This window comes from Ambystoma mexicanum, chromosome 3p (assembly GCF_040938575.1).
Source record: "Ambystoma mexicanum isolate Mex_15411 chromosome 3p, UKY_AmexF1_1, whole genome shotgun sequence".
Taxonomy (NCBI): domain Eukaryota; kingdom Metazoa; phylum Chordata; class Amphibia; order Caudata; family Ambystomatidae; genus Ambystoma; species Ambystoma mexicanum.
Window position 1 is genome coordinate 834,681,963 of NC_090925.1, and position 20,387 is coordinate 834,702,349.

At 47.3% G+C, this 20,387-nt stretch overlaps 1 protein-coding gene across 1 annotated transcript in view; it reads right to left on the reverse strand.

The window, feature by feature from the left end:
* The window catches only part of LOC138580961 (syntaxin-1B-like), a 476,327-nt gene that overhangs the window by 10,589 nt on the left and 445,351 nt on the right, over positions 1 to 20,387 (reverse strand). Inside the window, exons 8-9 of the mRNA XM_069651920.1 lie at positions 18,860 to 18,997; positions 7,479 to 7,589 (exon numbers count right to left, since the gene is read on the reverse strand). Of these exons, the coding sequence (XP_069508021.1) occupies positions 7,479 to 7,589; positions 18,860 to 18,997 (249 nt within the window). The remainder of the gene's footprint in view (positions 1 to 7,478; positions 7,590 to 18,859; positions 18,998 to 20,387) is intronic.

The window sequence follows — 20,387 nt, forward strand, 5'->3', positions numbered from 1 at the left end:
AAGCAGCAGATCATTGTAGCACAGTGGGAGGAATGCGCTGCCACAGAAACAGAGGAGAATAAGAAGGACAGAGCAGGGCACATATGCATGCAAGACACCAATGTAAGGCATGGTGTCATGTGCTGATGCTAACAAGAGAGAAATTAAGGCAAGCAAAAAAGGATCATACATGGTGTTTGTGTACACCTTTCTACACACTAGTGTGAAGGTGGGTGCCCACAATAATACAACTCTTTTGGATCCCTGCCCACTGTGTGACCAAGTCACACTTGAAGCACCCTCAGTGGAGACTGCAGAACTCTGAGGACCAAGGAAAGCCACCAGCTTTGTAATGCAACCCCTGGAGGTGGTAGATGTGAGTTTCACAAGAGCTCCCCAAGTCTACACTCGGCAACCGTTTCATGCCAGAAAATTGCTACTTCACAGACAGGTGAAAAGTATTCCCCAACATGACATAGTGATCTATGGAGGTGAAAGCCCTAAGACAATCTGCATCAGGAAATACTTTCTAACAAGGCTTGTTGCGTGCCTAATGTACAACCTAATCTCAACTATGGTTGTATCGTGATTTTGCATCGATCTCTGATGAGAGAACTCACCAACGGGAAATCCATCTCGGTGCAGCTACAATCCAGGAAGCTTCACAGGATCTCTTTCCCCTTCACTTCTCCCAGGTTATTGGCAGATTCCAAGCAACTTACCCAAGACCTTGGCCCTTCTTGGGCTTCCGCCTTCGTACGGTTCTCCCCCATCTCCAGGCCATGCTCACGCAGTATCAAGAGGAAGGATACCAATACAAAGGACTACAGGTAAATCGATTTAATTTGATTTCATTATTATTTCACTTCATTGACCACCTCCAATTAATTCTATCTATATTTTCGATTTTAGGTGTGTACACTTTTTTAAATTTCTGTGCCCTCTTTGCATTGCATTTGTGCCCCTGTTTTCAATTTTAGGTGTGTGCACTTTTTCACATTTCTAAGCCCTGTTGGCATTGCATTTGTGCCCCTGTTTGTGATTTTCAAATTTACTTTTTGGATTGCATTTGTGCCTTTTGTGACTACTGCCCACCTGGTGAGTTTAGCTAGAACTGTGCTGTGTAGCCCCTCTTCTTTCATCCCACAACTAACCTCTGCCACCCTATGGTCTCACCACCTTGCCATCTTTTCTAATTGCTACACTATTACCTATCCTCCCTCTCTCACAAAGTCTGGAAGAAACAAGCACAAAAGAAGACATCCTGTCCTCGAACCCTGGCCTGCCAATTGCAGGAACCTACATCAGCATAACTTCCAGGTCTTTACTGATATCCTCTTCTCTGTCCCTTCTCCAGATTTATGGACTCCTCATCTCTTCTCCACTCTCCTCCCTTTCACATCCTTTCCCATTAATGGAGGCAATAAATGGGAAGTCCTCTTGACTAGCTTCTCTTCATCACGCTGCATCATTAATGTCTACCACACAGGCACTGTCTTGGTTCAGGGTCCTCAACCCAACCTCCTCCTCTTTGACCGGCACCTGCCATCCCTCATTACCTTCCTTTCTTCACCTGTCTCTTCCCCTACCATTCTCTCTGTCCCTCCCCCTTTGATAGGTGGACCATGTCCCGGTACTCCAACTCAGAAAACCTTCAAAGGTGGAGACCTCCTTCAACTGGCTACTGTTAACGCCCGCTCAGCCAACAAACACTCCACGGACATCTGCTTCCTTCTTGAAGACCCTGACCTCGACATTCTCGCTCTTACCGAGACGTGGTTCAAAGCCAGCTCAGTCACTGTTTTTGACTCCCTTCTCCCTGATGGCTTCAAGATCATCTCCAAGCCACGACCTTTCCATGCTGGCGGTGGGGTGACTTAATCTTCCCTGATTGGGTTCCTTCTTCCGTCATACCCACCCAGCTTTACTCTTCCTTTGTGAGCCTGGTCTGCAACCTGGTCATCTCTCCTCCTCCTCTCTGACCATTGCTACCACCCTGTTCCTCTCTGAATGGGCTGTTTTTGCTTCCACCCTAATCTTAACCACCTCTAATCTCCTCCTCATGGGCGATTTCAACATCCAACTGGACTCCCCTGTCACAGCATCCACCCTCTTCCTTGACCTCTGCACATCACTATCCCTCTCCATTCTCCCTTCAGGCCCAATCCACTCGGCTGGACACACTCTGGATGCCTTCATTCATTCTGACCTCTCTCTCTTCCCCCTCTGGTCACACCACTCTTTTAGTCAGACCTTTCTTCCTTCTTGTCGCACCTGCGTCCCCTCTGCCCTTTGACCGGCCCTCAAAAAGCCTTGCCAAACTCGTTCACAAACATCCGTCCGATGAAACGAGTGTCAGCTGCTGCCTTTGCATCCACCTTCACCCTCCTTTCCCCCATCCCCATACTCTACCACCGACTCTGCTCTCAGCAACCTCCATTTGGCCATTACCAACACCCTTGACATTCCTGCCCAAGTCATGAGGATCCGCCTGAAACCTGCCTCCAAACATAACACCTGGTACTACTCTGAACTTGCAGCCCTGAAACACAAGTGCAGAGCTGTGGAACGGAAGTGGCAAACCTCAGGATCACCCTCTGACAAACTGGCCTGCTGCCTGCTCCAAGGGCAATACAGACTCTTAATCTGTGTCAAGAAAAGGGCCCACATTCAGGCACAGGAGGGCCCCCATTCAGGCACGGGTATCGGGTGCATCCAACAACATGGCTGAAGTCTTTAAAATCTGAAGGGAACTAGCCGCCCCTTCCGCAGTCTCCTCCTCCCTTCTTATATCCTAGGGCCTCTGCAACGCGTTGGCCACACACTTTACCACTAAACCTCTGGACATCCTGAGTACTCTTGCTACCCTCCCACCCAACCCCTTCCTCACTCCCTCACCTCCTAAGGCTCCTCACCCTCCATCTTCCTCTGTCTCCTCCTTCTCCCCATCACACCTGAAGAAATCACCAGATTGGCCGCTCCATGAAGGTCTCTTCCGGACAGGTTTTCCCTTGCTCCTCCAGAACCATCAAGGACAACATTGGCTCTCTTGCCACTGCACACGCGGATCTCTGCAACCACTCTTTTGCCACTGGATCTTTCCCATCCTCCCTCAAGCACTCCCTTCTGAAAAAAACTTCAGCAGACCCGCCCTGTCCAGCCAACTACCGCCCTATTTCGAACACCCCCTTCCTTGGGAAATTTCCACAGAAGCTGGCCTTTCCACAACTTACCTCACACACTGAACTTGTTGTTGGTCTCCACGACATCAATATGGGTTCCGAGCATCCGGAGGCATGGAAACGGCTCTTCTGAACACCCATGAAGAACTGCTTGCATCTCTGGACTCTAACTCTCCAGCTGTCCTCATCCTACTCGATCTCTCCTCCGCCTTCGATACGATTAACCATTCCATCCTCATAAAACGGGACTGGGTTACCTCTTCCCTAACTGACCATTTGTCCCAAGTAATTGTGGGCACCTCTTCCTCACCTACTTCCTTCACCACCTGTGGTGTCCCCCAGGGCTCAAACCTCTCCCCCTGGCTATTCAACAATTACCTTATTCTTCCTCTTCGAATTATCAAAATGCGTGGGCGGACCCACGCAGGCGCTTCCCCATCCAAAAGGATGATGTGCACCTAATCCTCCATTCATACACACAGCCCTCACACTCTCACAACTCCTCCCACCACCCCGTCTGCGCCACAAAATCCAGCAGCACACTGCTCCTCTCCCTGCCTCTCACCCCGACTCCTCCCAGCAAAGCCTTCCCACTCATTTCAGCCACTCCCAGCGCAGACAACCGAACCCTCATCAACTCTCTCTCCTCAACATGCCTCTCACACGCAAGCAGAAAATGTCCTATAGTCTCAGGCACCCTACACACCGCACAATCCCTCGACTCACGCTTCCCCACTCGAAACAGACTGTCATTCAGCCCCACATGCCCTATCCTCAACCGGTTCAGCATCACCTCCTCCCTCCTCCTCCATTCCAGTTTCCCTGCATCCACCTTCACAGACACTTTCTCTCGGACACCAAACATCCACCTGCCCTTCACCCCACTCTCCCACCTCTCCTGCCACTCATCCATAACCCGCTTCACCACCACAGCCTTCACCTCATCCACGCTCAAAGGTATCCTCACATCAACCGCTCCTCTCCTCATGCCTTCACCCGCCGCCAAATCCACCAATTCATTACCCAAAATGCCACTGTGACTGGGGACCAACGCCAACTCCAGATCCATCCCCCCACGCACACACCGATCAATCTTCCTGATGATGTCCAAAATCACATCCTTCCTATCACCATCCCCTGCCACAATCGCCTGCAACCCACTCAATGAATCCGAGAACACCACCACCTTCTCATACCCCAACTCGCACACCCTATCAATCGCCAATGCAATCGCCACCAACTCAGCCATACAAATCGATACGTCATTCGTCAGTCGCCCCACTTTATAAATCCCAGTGCTTTCCAGATAAAACACCATACCCACTCTCCTAGACACAGGATCCTTCGAACCATCCGTGAACACCTTACATCCTTCCTTCCCTGCCACATAAGCCTGACCCAAAGCCTTGATCTCACCCTGCAAACTCCGCTTCTTTGACACCACACTCGCCAACTCTAAACACACCTTTGGAGACCCCATCATCCACATTGGCCATCTCACCAAATCCTTACCCTTCAAAGCCAACAACTCGCCCACACCCCACTGCACCCCCTTCTCCCACATGTGAAACCCCAAAGTGCCCCCCTTCTTCCTCCACCGGTCCCTATAATAGTCAAACCTCCAATTATACCGCAAACATTCATGCACCGGATGAGCCACACTCTTCGCACTGCACTTTGCCAGTGGAATGTAAATTGGAGGTGTTGGCATTGTTCAATGAGATCTGGAAGAGTGGCGTTTGCCTAGGCTGTGGAAGAGAGCGATTGTGGTGGCGATTCTGAAGGGTGACAAGGTTCATACGGAGTGTAAGTCGTACAGGCCGATTGCGCTGACTGTTGTGCTATTTAAGGTAATGGAACGGATTGTGGTTGAGCGATTGGTGTTTTATTTGGAGTCGAATGGGTGTTTGAGTGATTTTCAGAGTGGGTTCAGGAGGAATCAGTCGGTGGCAGATCCGTTAGTGAGGTTGGTGACTGGTGTGGAAGAGGCGTTGTGTGATGGGGAATTGGTGGGAGCGTTCTTTTTGGATTTGGAGAAGGCGTATGATATGGTGTGGAGGAGTGGGTTGTTGGTGAGACTGTTGGAGATGGGTGTGAAGGGGAGGATGTTTCGATGGATTAGGGCGTTTTTGGCTGATAGGTCCTTTCAGGTGAGAGTGAGGGGGTGCTGTCTGAGGTTTGGAAGATGGAGAATGGAACGCCGCAGGGGAGTGTGATTAGTGCGATGCTGTTTAATGTGATGGTGGATGGGTTGATTCGGGCTTTGGCGGGAATCGGGTGTCAGGTGGATTTCTTCGCAGATGATGGTGTGGTATCGGTAAGAGGGCGAAGTTTGTTGTTGGTGCAGAGTCGGCTGCAAGCTGTGATAGTGCGTATGGAGGAGTGGTGTGGGAAATGGGGCTTTTCGGTGTCTGTGGAAAAAAGTGTGAGTATGGTTTTCTCGAGGAGAAGGGTGCAACAGGAGTTGGACCTAGTTCTGAAAGGTGTGAGGGTGAAGAGCGTGGAAGAGTTTCGGTACTTGGGGGTGATTTTGGATAGGAAGTTGAATTGGAATTTTCAGGTGGATGGTGTGGTGGACAAGTGTAAACGTAGGTTGAATTTGTTGCGGGCGGTGTCTGGGAAAGAGTGGGGTGCGCAGCAGAAGTGTTTACGAATGTTGTATAAGGGGCTGATTTTGAGTGTGATGGATTTTGGATGTCAGGTGGCAGTAGGTTTCACGGCGAGTCAGAAGCTGCGGTTGGATAGGGTGCAGGCGAGGGCATTGAGGGTGTGTTTGGGTGTGATGAGTTCCTCTCCAGTGAATGCGGTTCAGGTGCTTGTGGGAGAGATGCCGTTGGGGTTGAGGAGGGATGTGTTGAATATTCAACAATTACCTTGCTCAGCTAGCACTCCTCATTTCCTCCTTCTCCGCCAACTTCAGGTCATGATAATTTGAGACATGGTTAAATGTTTTCTTCACCTTATTGCAAAGGTCTGATACCTTTGACTCCTCATCAGCCCAAGCCAGCATAGTCAGTGGTGACGGATCACAACATATATGGACCAAAACATCTAGAGAGTTGCAGGTTATAAAACCCTTTCTTTATCGGAACACAATTGTCTTAAGTACTAATAATCTTCTTTGGCCTTTATTTGGAGTAGCAGTGGGCCACTTCAGTCTACCTGAAGATAAATGGACTGAAATCTCATTGGGGCTCATTTTGGGCCTGGCATACCGGAAATGCAATGCGTAAAAGCCTTGTGTAAGGCTTTAACGCATTGCATTTCCGCTACATACCGTTTCCCTTAATTTGCATGGCAGAGAGGAGGGGCAGAATGCAATTTGCATTTCCGCCGTTCTTTTCCTCTCTGCCTTCCAAATACTCCAGCATTTGTGCTGGCATGCATTGTCATGCCGGCACAAATGATGGGGATCCCAATGGAGTCCGCTGGCTTTTTGCACCAGCAAAAAGCTGGCAGAATCCATAGGGATCCACTGTAAATGCTGCCTGCGATGCGTTCATGGCAGAGGCGTTTACTCAATTTGCACGGCAGAGTGACGAAGGGGATGGCAAAAGGCAGCTACACATTTGTATGCTGCCTTTTTGCATCCTCTTTTGCACTCCAACGTGCAAATGACGAAAGTTTGGCGGCGGTGAGCCGTTTACATTGAAGTGTCAAGCTAATGACTCCTCACCAACAAATTACGGGCTCAGCTAAAATGAGCTCCATTCTTCAACAGTACTAACAAGGAAATATTGTTATAACCCTGAGAAAACTAGATAGTTGGTAACACATCGGGACAACCAGTGGCTGACCTTCATGATGTTGAATATTGACATTATGCACATTTTGGCAACACTGTAATGTTTGCTCTGTTACACTAGTCAAGTAGTCTTTGCTGTGAACATATTATGTTTCTTTTGTCTCTGATTCATTCATACATGGTGCCAATAACGGTGTGTACACTGTATCTATGAAAGAGTTCGTGGCAACATTATATATATGCAGATACTAACTTCTTCTCTTTAGAAGTATTAGAAACATGTCTTCTAAAATAGTAGATAGCATTAAACTGAGATGGATTGGCCCATGAGAAAATATAGAGGTTTCAAATAAGCAGGGACTTCTTGAAAGCAGGTAGGCCTCTCCCAGGATGCCTGTCTCATGTAATTCAGACCTTACCTTTGACCGGATGCTCCAGCCCTCAACAACTGCCTATGGAAATCACCTGCCTAGCAATTTCCACCCTCAGTACTTCAATCTGTCTTAATATTTACACACTACACATATAACAGGTCTGTCTATTAAGGTAAATTAAATAACAGTATTACCAACCTTGCGTGCTTTGCTCTGGTATTCTAGAGCCTTCTTGGTGTCTGACACAGCCCTTTCCACATAGTCCACGGAATGTTCCACATTATACTCAATACGGTCAATCATTTCCCCCTGTGGGAGAGTAAGAAGAGTGTAAGAAGCCAAAGAAGTGAGAAAGTGTAGAACGCATCCTTGTACTTCACTTTATTGTACATGCAACTATATGCTTTCCACTTGACATTACATTTTTCTTCTATGCCAATGTCCCCATTGTCTTTTCTCAGCTAATCCTTTCTCAATTTCTTCCTTGACTCTTTTTCCTAATATCCTTCAATATATCTCCTTCATTCTGTATGTCCCTCTATACTGTCCCTTCCCATAAGCCTTAATTTCACAGTTGCTCTTTGTTATTTGTGTTCATTGTGTACTTCCTGACTCGTGTGCGATATTTCCAACTAGTAGTTGCTATTTTTGAGATGTCCCTCTGTCTTTGGGTTTCTGCCTCCCTTATAATTGAGGTTCTTGTCATGCATGTGTTTCTCCATCTGGATGTGCCTGTTTGGATTTACTGACTTCATGTGTGCCTCCATCTTGGAGTCCCTGATTCCATATGTCTACACCTTCATATCCATGTTTATTAAGCGTGGCAGGCATGTGAGGCCTCTTTGCTACTTGGTCCTTCACAGTGCATAGAACCTGGTGACACTTTCTCTATGTCATTGGGTTACCTATGGAGCAAACAAAGAGCTGTGGCAAGTGTCTCACAATAGTTCCCTCTATCTGGAGGGAAAGGCATCAAGCAGGTAAAACCTCCTGCCACATAAGTCCTTTAGTCAACGTTCAAAGGGCCGAACCAGTGACGACAGCAACAGAGTCCAACAACCATGTAGACAAACAACCCAGAGGATTTGGAATGCATCTTCCTTCTTGATCTTAACATCCTAGGCAATGTTAAATGAAAAACATGAGTACTGATGATTTTGTATTGTATTTACTACTAGATTTCCAGGAAGTGTATAACTGCCATGATGGCTAAGGATCTTTCCCAGTCATCTAACAGAAAAAAGGTGCATCATAAAAAATACTAGCCATCTTGAAAATGTGCAATATCGGAAGTTATCCCCAAGCTACTATTGCACACCCCAGCAAGACTCCAAGGCCACTCACCCCAGATTGGCGAGCCCAGCAAGCAGGAGCTCCACTACATCCCCATATACACCTGAACATGCCCAATACTGCCGCAGCTGACTCAGACGTTTCATATGATGACAATATACTGTAAGGGTGTGGAAGGGGGAGATTGACACACAGGTGGCATGATTGCTATCAGAGATATTTATTAAACAATATGAGGGTTGGAGAAACACCTTCCTGACCCTAATACTAAGAGGGGTTTCCCTGCCTTGAAATAATACCTTACTCCCAGGTTGTCGTGCATGCCGAATGTTCAACAAGGGTCTTTCCTCTTTCAGTGCTCCCAGACAACCTTATCCCTCGATTGTCGTGCCTTTAGAATGTTCAGTGACAGTCTTTAGTGTTCAAGGAGTTGCTTTCTGTGTATTTTCCAACTGTGCTTTTCGTTCGTTAACTGTTGCTGCTTTGTTGTTCACAGCCAACCTGGCATACTCTCCTGCATATGAAGATTGCTTTGGCTCTCTCTTCATGTGGTTGCGAATCCCAGACTAGCCTTGGAATTGTGATCTTCTTGGGTTGGTTCTAATACTACTACTATTACTACTATTCCTTCTTAGTCACAGCTTATCTGTTATACTCCCCTACCATGTACTGTGCACATGAATATCACGTTGGATCTCTCTTCATGTGGGTATAGTCTTCCTGTTTTACTTCTACTACTACTACTACTCCTCGGTGGGTCACAGCCAACTTGGTGTACTCTCCTGCCAGGTACTGTGACTATGAGTCTTGACGTGCAGGCCGTGATTCGGTAAATGGGTGCAGGTCCAAGACTTGCATTCGTGATCCTGCCCTCTTCTAGCCTTCACGCCAACTGTCCCATTCTCCCCGACCTCTCTGGGGAGCTTACCAGTTCTTCTCCCTTTCTTGTGGGTGCTTCAGGCCTCTATGACTTCTCTTTGATGATTCACTGACTTGCGCGGGCTCCACACCCAGCCTTTGAGCTGCATACCTCGGCCTCTTTGCGCAACTCCAGGCTTCCTGACTGGATGGGAGCTCTGGCTGGTGGTGGCCGTTCATCTGCAAAGGAGCCTCTAGGGGTGCCTTCACCAGTGGGTAAGCGTCCCACTCTGCATGCTCTTGGCGTCCCATCTTCTGAATGGCTTCCAGCATTCAAATCTCCCGATTTCCCCTGGGAGGCCTTACTTTTTTGCCAGTCCATCTTCCCTTTTTATTAGACAAATAACATTAACCATTCTATGACATCTAGTCTGCACATCTTGGTTCTGCGGAACCTGCCATTTGGAGCCATGACTCTTCCTCGTCCTAGTAGTGAGATCTGTAATCCTCATTATTCTGTTGTTGTTCTTCCTCGTCCCAGTAGTGAGATCTATATTCCTCACTATGTTGTTGTTGCTCTTCCTCATCCCAGTAGTGAGGTCCTCACTCCTCACTAGTTGGTTGTTGCTCTTCCTTGTCCCAGTATTTCTTGAGGAAGCATCCTTGTCTACTCTGCAGAAATGCATAGAATTGTGTGGGGTTATGTCTTGAGCAGGGTAACATGGTGAGGGAGGTTGGGGTATAGGGAAATAATACAGAAAATGTCCCAAGGTGTCGTCTCTCATCCCACAGCGGGTTTCCCTCCCCATGAGGTCCACCCACCGAGTACCACACTCAGGGGGACTATCGGGTAGTGGCCTCCTATCATTGGCCTCATGCGTAGGGGCGTCCCTCCATAGAAGCAGTGATGACATCCTGGGATTTGTCAAAATACACAAAAAACCATGGGAATAATGTGCGCACATAAGCCTAACAGACACAAAAAAGGCGTGACCTTTATATTAGAATCTTGCAACTCGTGGTTTTCATTTGTCCGTTCATCTTTGATTTCCTTTCTCTTTCATGTCCCTCTAGGGTGTCATTTATTTAGCTAATTTGCCTCTCTATCATGACATTCATGTCTCCCATTTGTTCCTTTATCTTTATATTCATGTCTTTCATTTAAGGCTCCACCACTGAGTTGTCTCTCCCATTTTCCTAATCTTCTTTCTTTGTTTCCTTCTTTCAATCTTTCATTGCAAATGCAAATAAATAACATAAGTTGGGAAATTGCTGTAAATTAAAGCAGTTCAACAAACCAGCAGCATTTACAATAATGGCAAAATAATTCTCCAATCTAAACAATTGACTTTCCCCTCTCTGGCATACTCCATTCCTCACAACTTCATCCTGGGCTTAATTCTATCTTCCTCAAGGATGTTGTCAGACTGGCCAAACATCCAGAGCATTTAGAGAAGAACACCCCCGTGGCCAGCCACCCTGGTAATAGAAAACGTAAATATTTTCTTTCTAGAATTGACAAAATTTGTAAGGCCAATTTCAACTCAGGAAACACTCTTACTTTCTGTAAAAGAAGCTATAATAGCACCCCCAATCCATTGAACTACCTGCCGATTTCATACATACCCAACTTTCGTAAAATAACACAAAATATTGCTTCCACCCAATTCATTAAGTACAGGCAGAAATAACCTTTCCCATGACAATTATAAGGGTGCAGAAGTAAGGCGCGGACACAATGGTGGCATATTTTTTAGGAAAAATGTTTTTATTAATCAAGAAAGGGTTGGAAAAACGGCCTCTCTATCCCCAAAGCTAAGAGGGGTTCCCTACCTAGTGAAATTATCAAGATGTCCTAAACCAAAATGTCTGTCACTGTCGTGTCTCAAAAGCCTAACTCTGTTGCTAACACTAACACCTTAAGCCAACTGTGCAAGAATGATCTCTTCCCAAAGGAAAGTGTTCGTGGTTGTTCCAAAGAACAGAAAAGTACCCAGACTTTCAGGCAATCAAAAGGTGATGAAATAAACAATGTTCATAAACAATGTTCATGAGTGTAGAACTCCAAGCTAGGGTTGTGTTCCTTTCCCTAGACTTCTTTTACTTTCAGTTCTTTTGGGCTTCTGAGCCGTGTATCCTTTTAGGTGAATGTCACTGGGTAATTTACAAGGATATTCTTCTCAACTTCACAATTCTTTTATCCCATCAACTTGGCACACTCCCATACAAAGCATAGGGTTAAGTCCTTTTCACTTCCAGGGTCCTTGACCCTCTTGTTCGCATGGGAGTTGGTGAGTTGGTTTATTCCCTTGCTAAGCATACAACTCCTTGCTGGCTCTTTCTTTAATTAGGGCCCCAGACTGTCTTATTCTTGGTTTCTCATATAGGGTCCCAGACTCGCACTTCGTTGTCATATCTGTTTGGTTCCCTCTCCTGTCAAACATACGATTTCTCTCGGGGTCCCATACCCTTGACTTTCAAATGAGTGCCATTCCCAGATTCGCAGTATATCCCTCCAGGGTGCCAGACCCTCTTGCTCCAACTTCTCTTCTCACCCCCTTGCTTTCCCGGACCTCCAATGCCTCTAGAGTAAAATGCGTACCTGTTAGATTCTTTGTTGTAGCACCAGTGTTTACTGAGCAGCATCGTTGCTTCTCGAAGCTCTGGCAGCGTTCGGGTGAGCGTGGAGTCTGCAGTGGCTCTTTGGACGTCTGACCCTGCACGGGTCCACGTCCCGACCTTGCAGGTACTTCGCAGGGTTCTTTTGTGCCGAGAGGTTAATTTCAGAAGCAGCGTGAGTGACCCTTCCAGCATGCACCATATTCGCGGTATCCTTTTCCTCCATTCACGGCTTCTCGTTTGGCTTGTGTCTGCTCGCGCCCAGTGCACGGCTCTTGCAGTTCCTTCCCAGAGGATTGTTCTCCTTCTGCGGCCCAGCCGAGATAATTGTTAACTCATGTGCTGATTTGTTGCTTTTTATTGGGCCAATGTGATTCCATGAGAAGCTAGACCAGTAACGTTGATCCTCCAAAGTGATCCTCAGACTCTCAGTCATCTTCTTCTTCACAGTACTTCTTCTATTTATTTATTTATTTATTGGATATTTGTAAGGCGCCTATACAACAAATGATGTTTCAAGGTGCCACAAGATAAAGGAGGGTGGGGGGCAAGGGAGAAAGATACAATAACGGTCCTACTGGGCCTTGTGACATTCGGATTGTGCAAGTACAGAACAAGAAGTGCAGGGGGGCAGCTGGTCTGTGCAAAAAAAAATGCTAAGGTGGGAAGGGAAAAAGGTGAAGGAGTGAGGTGCAAGTGCTAGGGGGAGGGCAGAGGGCAAGTGCCAGGGAATTCAGGTAAGTGCAGGGAAGGAGGGATGGGCGGGGTGCCTGGAGGCCTGTAGTATTCAGAGGGAACCAGACAGCCAGTGAATAAGGCAAAAGAAGGTTGTTAGCAGGGGAGGGGATAGTGAAGGAGGAGGAGAAAAGGAAGGTCTTGGGAGCTTCCGGAACTTAAGGAAATCCGGCTCTAGCCTGAGAGGGGCATGGAGACCGTTCCAGAGGGAGGCTCCTGCGGAGGAGAGACATCTACCCCCCACTCTTTGCTTAGAGAAGCGTCTGATTTGCAGAGTGTTGGAGCCAGCAGACCGAAGGGCTCTAGTGGGGAGGTATTTAGGGAGAGAGAGTTGGATGTAACAGGGTCCCTGGCCCCAGAAAGCATTGCAGATGATGCAGAGGGTCTTGAGTTTGATACTAGCTGCAACCGGAAGCCAGTGGAGAGAAATTAGGGCTGGAGAGATGTGGTCCCTGGGCTCGAGGCCAAGAATAAGTCTCACAGTTCTGTTGTGGATTAGTTCAAGGGGACAAAGGGAGAAGAAGGAGAAGGGAGAAGAAGGAAGATTGAAGAAGAGGCTGTTACAGTAGTAAGAAGGAAAGTGGAAGTGAAAAGAGAAGGAAGAGATCAAGAGGGCCAAAAGAGCAAGGTAGATGTTGAAAATCCACGGCTAGAGGGCAGAGCCCTGAGAGACGCCTCAGGTGGAGAGTATGACAATGGAGAGAAAAGGGCCAGGATGCACCTGGGAAGGCCGATTGGAGAGGAAGGAGGTCAACCAGTACAGTGCCTGATCCGTGATGCACAGGGTGTCACAGAGCCGATTTGTCAGGATGGCACGATTGACTGTGTCGAAGGCAGAGGATAATAACAGATGGAGAGTTAGAGTCAAGGTTAGAGAGCAAGTCATCATGGGTGTTCAGTACAGCAGTTTCTATGCCCCTGGCAGTTCTGAAGCCAGACTTGTGGTTGTAGAGACAGCTGATGGATTCGGTGTGTTGGGTCAGTTGGGAGATAGCCAGCTTCTCCAGGAGTTTACCCAGGAAAGGGGTGATTGAAATAGGGTGATAGTTGGCAGGGCAGGAGGGCTCAGAAGGGGGCTTTTTAAGGAGAGGATGCACAAGGGAGTGCTTGAGGGGAAGAGGGAAGAAGCCGGTGGGAAAGGAGTGGTTACAGAAATCAGCCAGGGAAAGTGCAAGGGAGGCAATGATGCCCTTGATAGTTCTGGAGGAGCAGGGGAGTACCTGTTTTGAGGAGAGTTTCATAGGAACCACTAGTCTCGAGACCTCATCCCGTGCTATGGGAGAGAAGGAGAAGAGAAGTAGAGAGGGGAATGGGGAGTCTAGGGAAGAATGACAGCTGGCGAGGGAGGAAGGGGGAAGAGGAGAGTGAAAACAGAATGTCCTGAGTTTTGTAAAGGAAGTGGGAGGCCAGAGAAGTACAGACGGTGAGGGATGGCAAGGGAGATGTGGAGACTGCAGAAGTATTGGCAAGTTCCTTGAAGATTTTACACAGTTTTCCAGAGTTGTTAGAGGACCCAGAGATGCAGGCTTGGATGGGAGCCCTCTTCTTCGAGCGAATGGAGAGTCTGTATTGCCTTTGGAGCAGGTGACAGGCCAGTTTTTCAGAGGATGTGTCTGCTGCCTGCCAATTCCACTCAGCCACTCAGCAATTGCATTTCAGAGAGAATAGGGCGGAGTCATGCCAGGTGTTGTGCTTGAAGGCAGGCTTCAATCGGATCCTCATGACACAGGGCAAGGATATCCAGGGTTTTGGTGATGCAGCAACTGACACTCACTTTATCGGTAGAATGACAGAGAAGGAGTCAGACGGTGCAGGAAGAGGATTAACAGGAAGACCAAAGAGATCTAGATGAGAAGACAGGAGGGAATGGTCAGACCAGGAGAGGGCGTAGTGAGAGGGTTGGAGATAGGAATGTCAGAGGAGATGAGAGCATTCAAGGTATGTCCGACAGAGTGTGTTGGACAAGAGAGATGAATGGTGAGGGAGAGAACGACACAGAGGTTGTGGAAGAGACCAGCGGCTGCCTCAGCAAAGTGGAAAGTCAAGGTGAATTTTGAAATCACTGAGGAGGAGAAGTTTTGCGGTGGAGGCAAGAACGGAAGAGGTGAGGTCAGACCACTCAGAGAGGAAGAGGGCGACCGGACTAGGGGTCCTGTAGATGGTGGAGAGAGTCAGCGAAAAGGTTGGAGAGACACTGAGCCTGCAGACGAGGCATTCAAAGGAGTAGGATTGAGTGGGAATGATAGTAGCAGGGATCCAGTCAGGGAAGATCAAGGCCACTCTGCCTTCCAACCAGATAACTTCCAACCAGTTAGGCCTGGGCTTTCAGAGGATCTTGTAACCCTCAGACAGGAGTGTGTCAAAAGCAGTGACAGAGTTGGCAGTGAATCACATCTCAGTGAGGGCGACAACGTCAGGGTCAAAGTCTTCGAGAAGAAGACAGATATCAGAAGCATGTTTGACAGCAGAGCGAGAGTTGAGGGTAGCAAGGTGGACCTTCCGGGGAGGGATACAGGGACATGGCACAAGAGCGGCAGGAGAAGAGAGGAAGTTCATGAGAGACGGAGGACACCTATCCAGAAGGAGAAGGTGGGGCTGAGAGCCCTGGGCTATGGCAGTGCCATTGTGATAGGCATTAATGATGCAGCTACAGGATGAGAAGCCTGCCAAGAGTACTTTCCATCTGGTGCCTCCATTACTGGGAGATGAGGAGAAAGGAGAGAGGAGAGATGCCATATGTGGGGTCCGTAAGTTCAGGGAGGGAGCGTCAAAGAGGATGGCAGTGACAGTCTGCCTGGAAGAAGCATTGACGTAGGTGTCAGTGATGGGCAGGCCTGGTTTGGAGACCAGGCAATCTTTTTTTAAACTTTTTTCTTCCAGGCTTCGAGAGGGAGGTAGGATAGGTGACAGAGTAGCAGTTGGAGAAAACAGGTGAGATGCAGAGCACCATGGATGGAGGGAGAGAGCCAAAACATGGAAAGAAAGAGGGGAGAGAGGCGTAGAACTGCACAAAGCATGATAAACTCACCAGGCGGCCTAGTAGCAGAAAGATGCTGATAGATGGGAGCAGACAGTGTCCTTTGTGGACTCTTCAGGGCCGCAACTGGCCAGTCAGGCCCTCCTTCCAATGGGACAGATGCACAAATGCAGTGGGTGAAGGCCTTAGGTTCTTAAATCAATTATGCCTTCAGGTAGGTAGATTTCCTCTCCGGCTAATGCCATCTGCCGTGCAATTTTGGTGGCCGCTATCGTATCTGGCTCTGAATAGCACAGGAAGCGCCTCTGAAGCCAGCATCAGCTCGCTTTGTCCCTTGTCTCCTGCTCGCACTGGAGGTCCTGTTGCAAATGAGCCAGCCCCTCACAGGTGGAGAACTAGCTGCCTTAAAGGTGAAGTAGGGGTGATGTACCTTCAAGGCAAGGTAGAGAGACACTCAGGCCGTAGATGTTGCTGCAGATCCTGGGGGCTCACTCAAGCGTCCTCCTGGTACCAAGTTGAGATTCCCATGCCGTCAATGGAGTGATGGAGTCCGAAGCCGGTATCCATTTTAAACCCAGATGCAAAGTACTTAGTTGATATTTCAGTCCTGCCAAGTATATCAGTCTGGCTTCTTCAACAATAGAACATATTGGCTCTGGCTAGGGGGAGGGGGCGGACTTGCTAATGGAGAAGAGTTTGGTAATACTGAAGCAGGGGCATACCACGTCTTCAGAGAATAGTCGTACCCCAATCCAATAGGGGCTTCCTTCCCCATGTGATCCTCCCTCGGTACACCACCACCAGGGGGATTATTGTACTGTGGACGCACTACTATGTTCCCATGGGAAATGTCTCCTTCGGAAAAGGGACGAAATCCTCAGATTCGTCACACAATCAATCTTAGTTTGAGCGCACAGAAGGACAGAAACCGTGTTTTATTTATGAAAGGGTCTTATTTGCCCTTTCCGAAATTAATCCATTTTGCAACTTGTATTATACCAGGACTATCATGCAACAAGAGTTGCAAAATACTTTTTCTGGCTATGTTCCCTGCCCTCTTTCCTGATCTTCCTCTGCCACTTTAGGGGACTCCCTGGGACCTACTCCCATTTTCTTTGTGCCTCCACACTTGTCAATTCAGTGTCACACCCCTGGAATGCCACCCATTCCTTTGCTCCTCCTCTACTTCCCTTTCCCTCACCCCTCTCCACTACTCATCACGTCCCCTGCTCACCTCCCCCTCTGCCGGTCTGCCCCATCATGTCCTCTTACGTGAGCCATCCATTCCGGAAAGCACGTTTCGCACAGGATGACATGTTATGCCCTTTTTCCAGAACGGATTGCGCATATTCTTAAATCTCTGGACATTAACACTCCCGTTGTCCTAATACTGCTTGCCATATCGTCTGACAATCAACAGCTCATTAAATGCCTAAGATCCTCTCTGGGCATATAGGGTACAGCTTTCAAATTGCTCTCATGCTTGATCACTGGCGGATGAGGCCAGGTCAAACACAGCAGCTATCATTCTGCCAAGGGCCTCTGAAGGCTCCACCCTCTCTCTAGGCTTGTCCTTATTACCTGAAGCCACTCAAAAACCTGCCAAAAATCTTTTGGCAATATCTTTCAAAACATTTCAGGGTATTTGCCAATATCCTTCAACCAAGCTAATCCCCCTCATTTTACCAGCTTGCTATGAGTGATCCAGATTGAAATATTACTAACAATCTCTGCCTGAATGCATGCAAAACATAAATAATATTCTTCGGCATACCATCATCTCCAGAAGCCCCTAACATCTGGCCTTCATCTATGGGCGGCCATCTTACAATGGACAATAGCTTTTCCCTCTCACTGCAAATCCACAAAATGGCTCGCAAATGCATTACCAACTGCTAATGCTAAGAAAGATCACCCCCCCCCCCCTCCTCAAGATGATATAACTATAGCCTTGTCCTCTCCAAACTAAACCATTGCACTAGCCTATCTCTGGGGCGCAATAAACCATCCATCCAACAGTAACAGATCATTCAAAAGTGTGCTGGTGACTGATCCTTGGCCTCAAGCGCCATGAGCCATATTTCCTCAGGGCTCAAAACCTTTACATGGTTCTCATACATGACAAAATCTCCTTTAAATCTATGTGCCCAGTAAACATAGCACACAAGTGCCTCCAGTGAAATATACACATGCATCTTGCTCACCTTGTAAAACCTTCTCTCGCATCAGCCAACGATAAACTCAGTTCAGCTACTTTCAAGAAACAGCAATTTGAACTGAGGACTTGGCTTTCATCGCCCCTCATGCTGCAGACCACCCCAAAAGACCTCAGACTGTAACACATATTTCCTATATTAAAGCAAATTTGAAAATATGGCTCCTTAAGTAAAACTCCCTTGCTCTCCTATCAGACCCTTACTCCTCACTGGATTCCTCCCCGTCTTGTTAATCATTTCAAATAATGGGCTAATCCCCCTACTCCCTTATCTCCTGTATGTGGAATTTAGCCAGGTTAAAACCCTGTCATTATTTCTTCAGTGTCACATGTATACTTATCACATTCCAGGAATGGATTTCATTTGTACTTTGATTGCTAATCTCCACTACAGTTGTTTGTATTTTCTACAATTCCATGTGTTCACTACCGCCTTTTTCATATGCACTTTGAAGTATCTTGTATAGATTGTGACTCTTTATGAAAACAACAATTACATTTTTTTTAAATCTAAGAAAAATCTCCATTCATTCTGGAGTTTTGGGCCTCATGATTCTCTATATAGTGACATTCTTGTATTCCCGGTTTCTTTTCTACCTTGCGGTCCCCTTCGTTTATAGTTCTTCCATCGCCCAAGTTTTCTGTCATTTCCCATGCATCCTTCCATCTTGTGTGTTATTTCCCCTCATGTGTTCCTCCATCTTGAGTTTCTGCTTTTCACTTGTCCCCTCTTAAATTGACTATTTCTTAAGTGTCCCTCAGTCTTGATGCTCCTGTCTCTTATGTGTGCCCCTGACTTCTCAACAGCATATATTGTTTTCACATAGGCATTAGAACAGCATTGTATGCACGAGCCTATGAGCCCTCTCAAACGCTACTTACCTGACTTTCCACCAGCATGGCCATGTCGACGAACATGTCGTGTAGCTCTCGGATACTGGTCTCAAGCTTGATGATTTCATTGTGTCGTGTTTCAATCTCATTCAGAGCCTGCTCTGTCATCTGGGAGTCCATTTTGATCTGTAGGAGAATACAGAGATAAAGAGCATGATGACAGCCAGTGTGGATACATTGGGGGATACATTGTTATATTAGCTCCAGAATCCCATGTTAGAAGACTGTCAGACATGAACATCAGCTCCACATCCTCAAGGTGCTAAAGTAGTGGATAACCTGGAAGTGAATGGCATGACGAGGTGTGATGGGGGCGAGAGGGGCACATGGAAACAAAGAGAAATCTCAGATGCTGATCAGTGGAAACACTGTAAATGCACCCACAGTAGCATTATTTTTTAAGTGAAATGGCCAGTGAGTTACTTCAGATTTAGCTTAGTGGCAGAGCTCTTATCTGCGAGTGACTTCCGGTTTCCTAGCAGTAAAGTACTGTCTAAAAGAGAGAAGGAAATACTGAGGACCACAGCCCTTTATCAAAGCCTGATCTTCCCTTGATTTCCCACCAAATGACCTTGGTTGAACCTAATCAATTCGTTTTCTGTTGAATATTCATTGGACTGGAACAACAAGACTCTTTAAACCTTTGCTTCTTTGCATCTAATTCCAACACGCCATTAATAACTGGAAAACTTTAAACAGCAACATGATCCTGATACCTCCTCTGGGGGCCAGACATAGCTGGTATTCAGATCTCCTGAATCTACCCAGAATGCACCACGCCCTGCTGAGGAGGTGCTCAGCCCTTTTAACGATGACTAAAGGGAGAATTGTGCACCATAATCCAGCCTCCCTCACCCTAGCTGCCTAGCACCTGGGGTACATGTTGCCTTTTCTAAATCTTCCTCCGATGTGTACAGAGATTTTGGCACACTCATGAGCAGATTGCACAAAGAGAACATATTTATGCAAGTGTGCAAATATTCTGCATTTGGCATAATGGAGTGAGCTTAAAGCCAGCTACTTGCCTTCTGCCCGAGGTGTTGCCATATCCCACATATCTGGTGGGATATGGGATATGGTCTGCAAGACTCTTCGATAAGAGGGCATCTAGTGCCTGTTTGCAGATGCAAGAAAAACATTAACATGACACCCTGTCTTCAAATCCACTTGTTAGGGAGTTCTTGGATAATTTGCTCTGTATCTTTCCTCCAATTAAGCCACTACTGCAGGCTTATGAGTTGAATATCATACTCCACAGGCTCAAAAAAGCAATGTTTGGACCTGATCTATGCAGTCAGCAGATGTGATCTCTGTCTCGTTGAAGGCAGCCTTCATGGTGGCAATAGCAAAGCCACTTTGTGACAGCGAGATACAGGCAGGGCTTCAGTTAACGTTTTGGGAGAGGAATTCAAGGAATTCACTCCCCAAAAATGCCATCTCATTCCAGTTTTTTCGAAGCCCAAGTACTTCGATGCTTAATTTTTTGGGGGGCAAGCTACTTCCACGACAAAAAAAC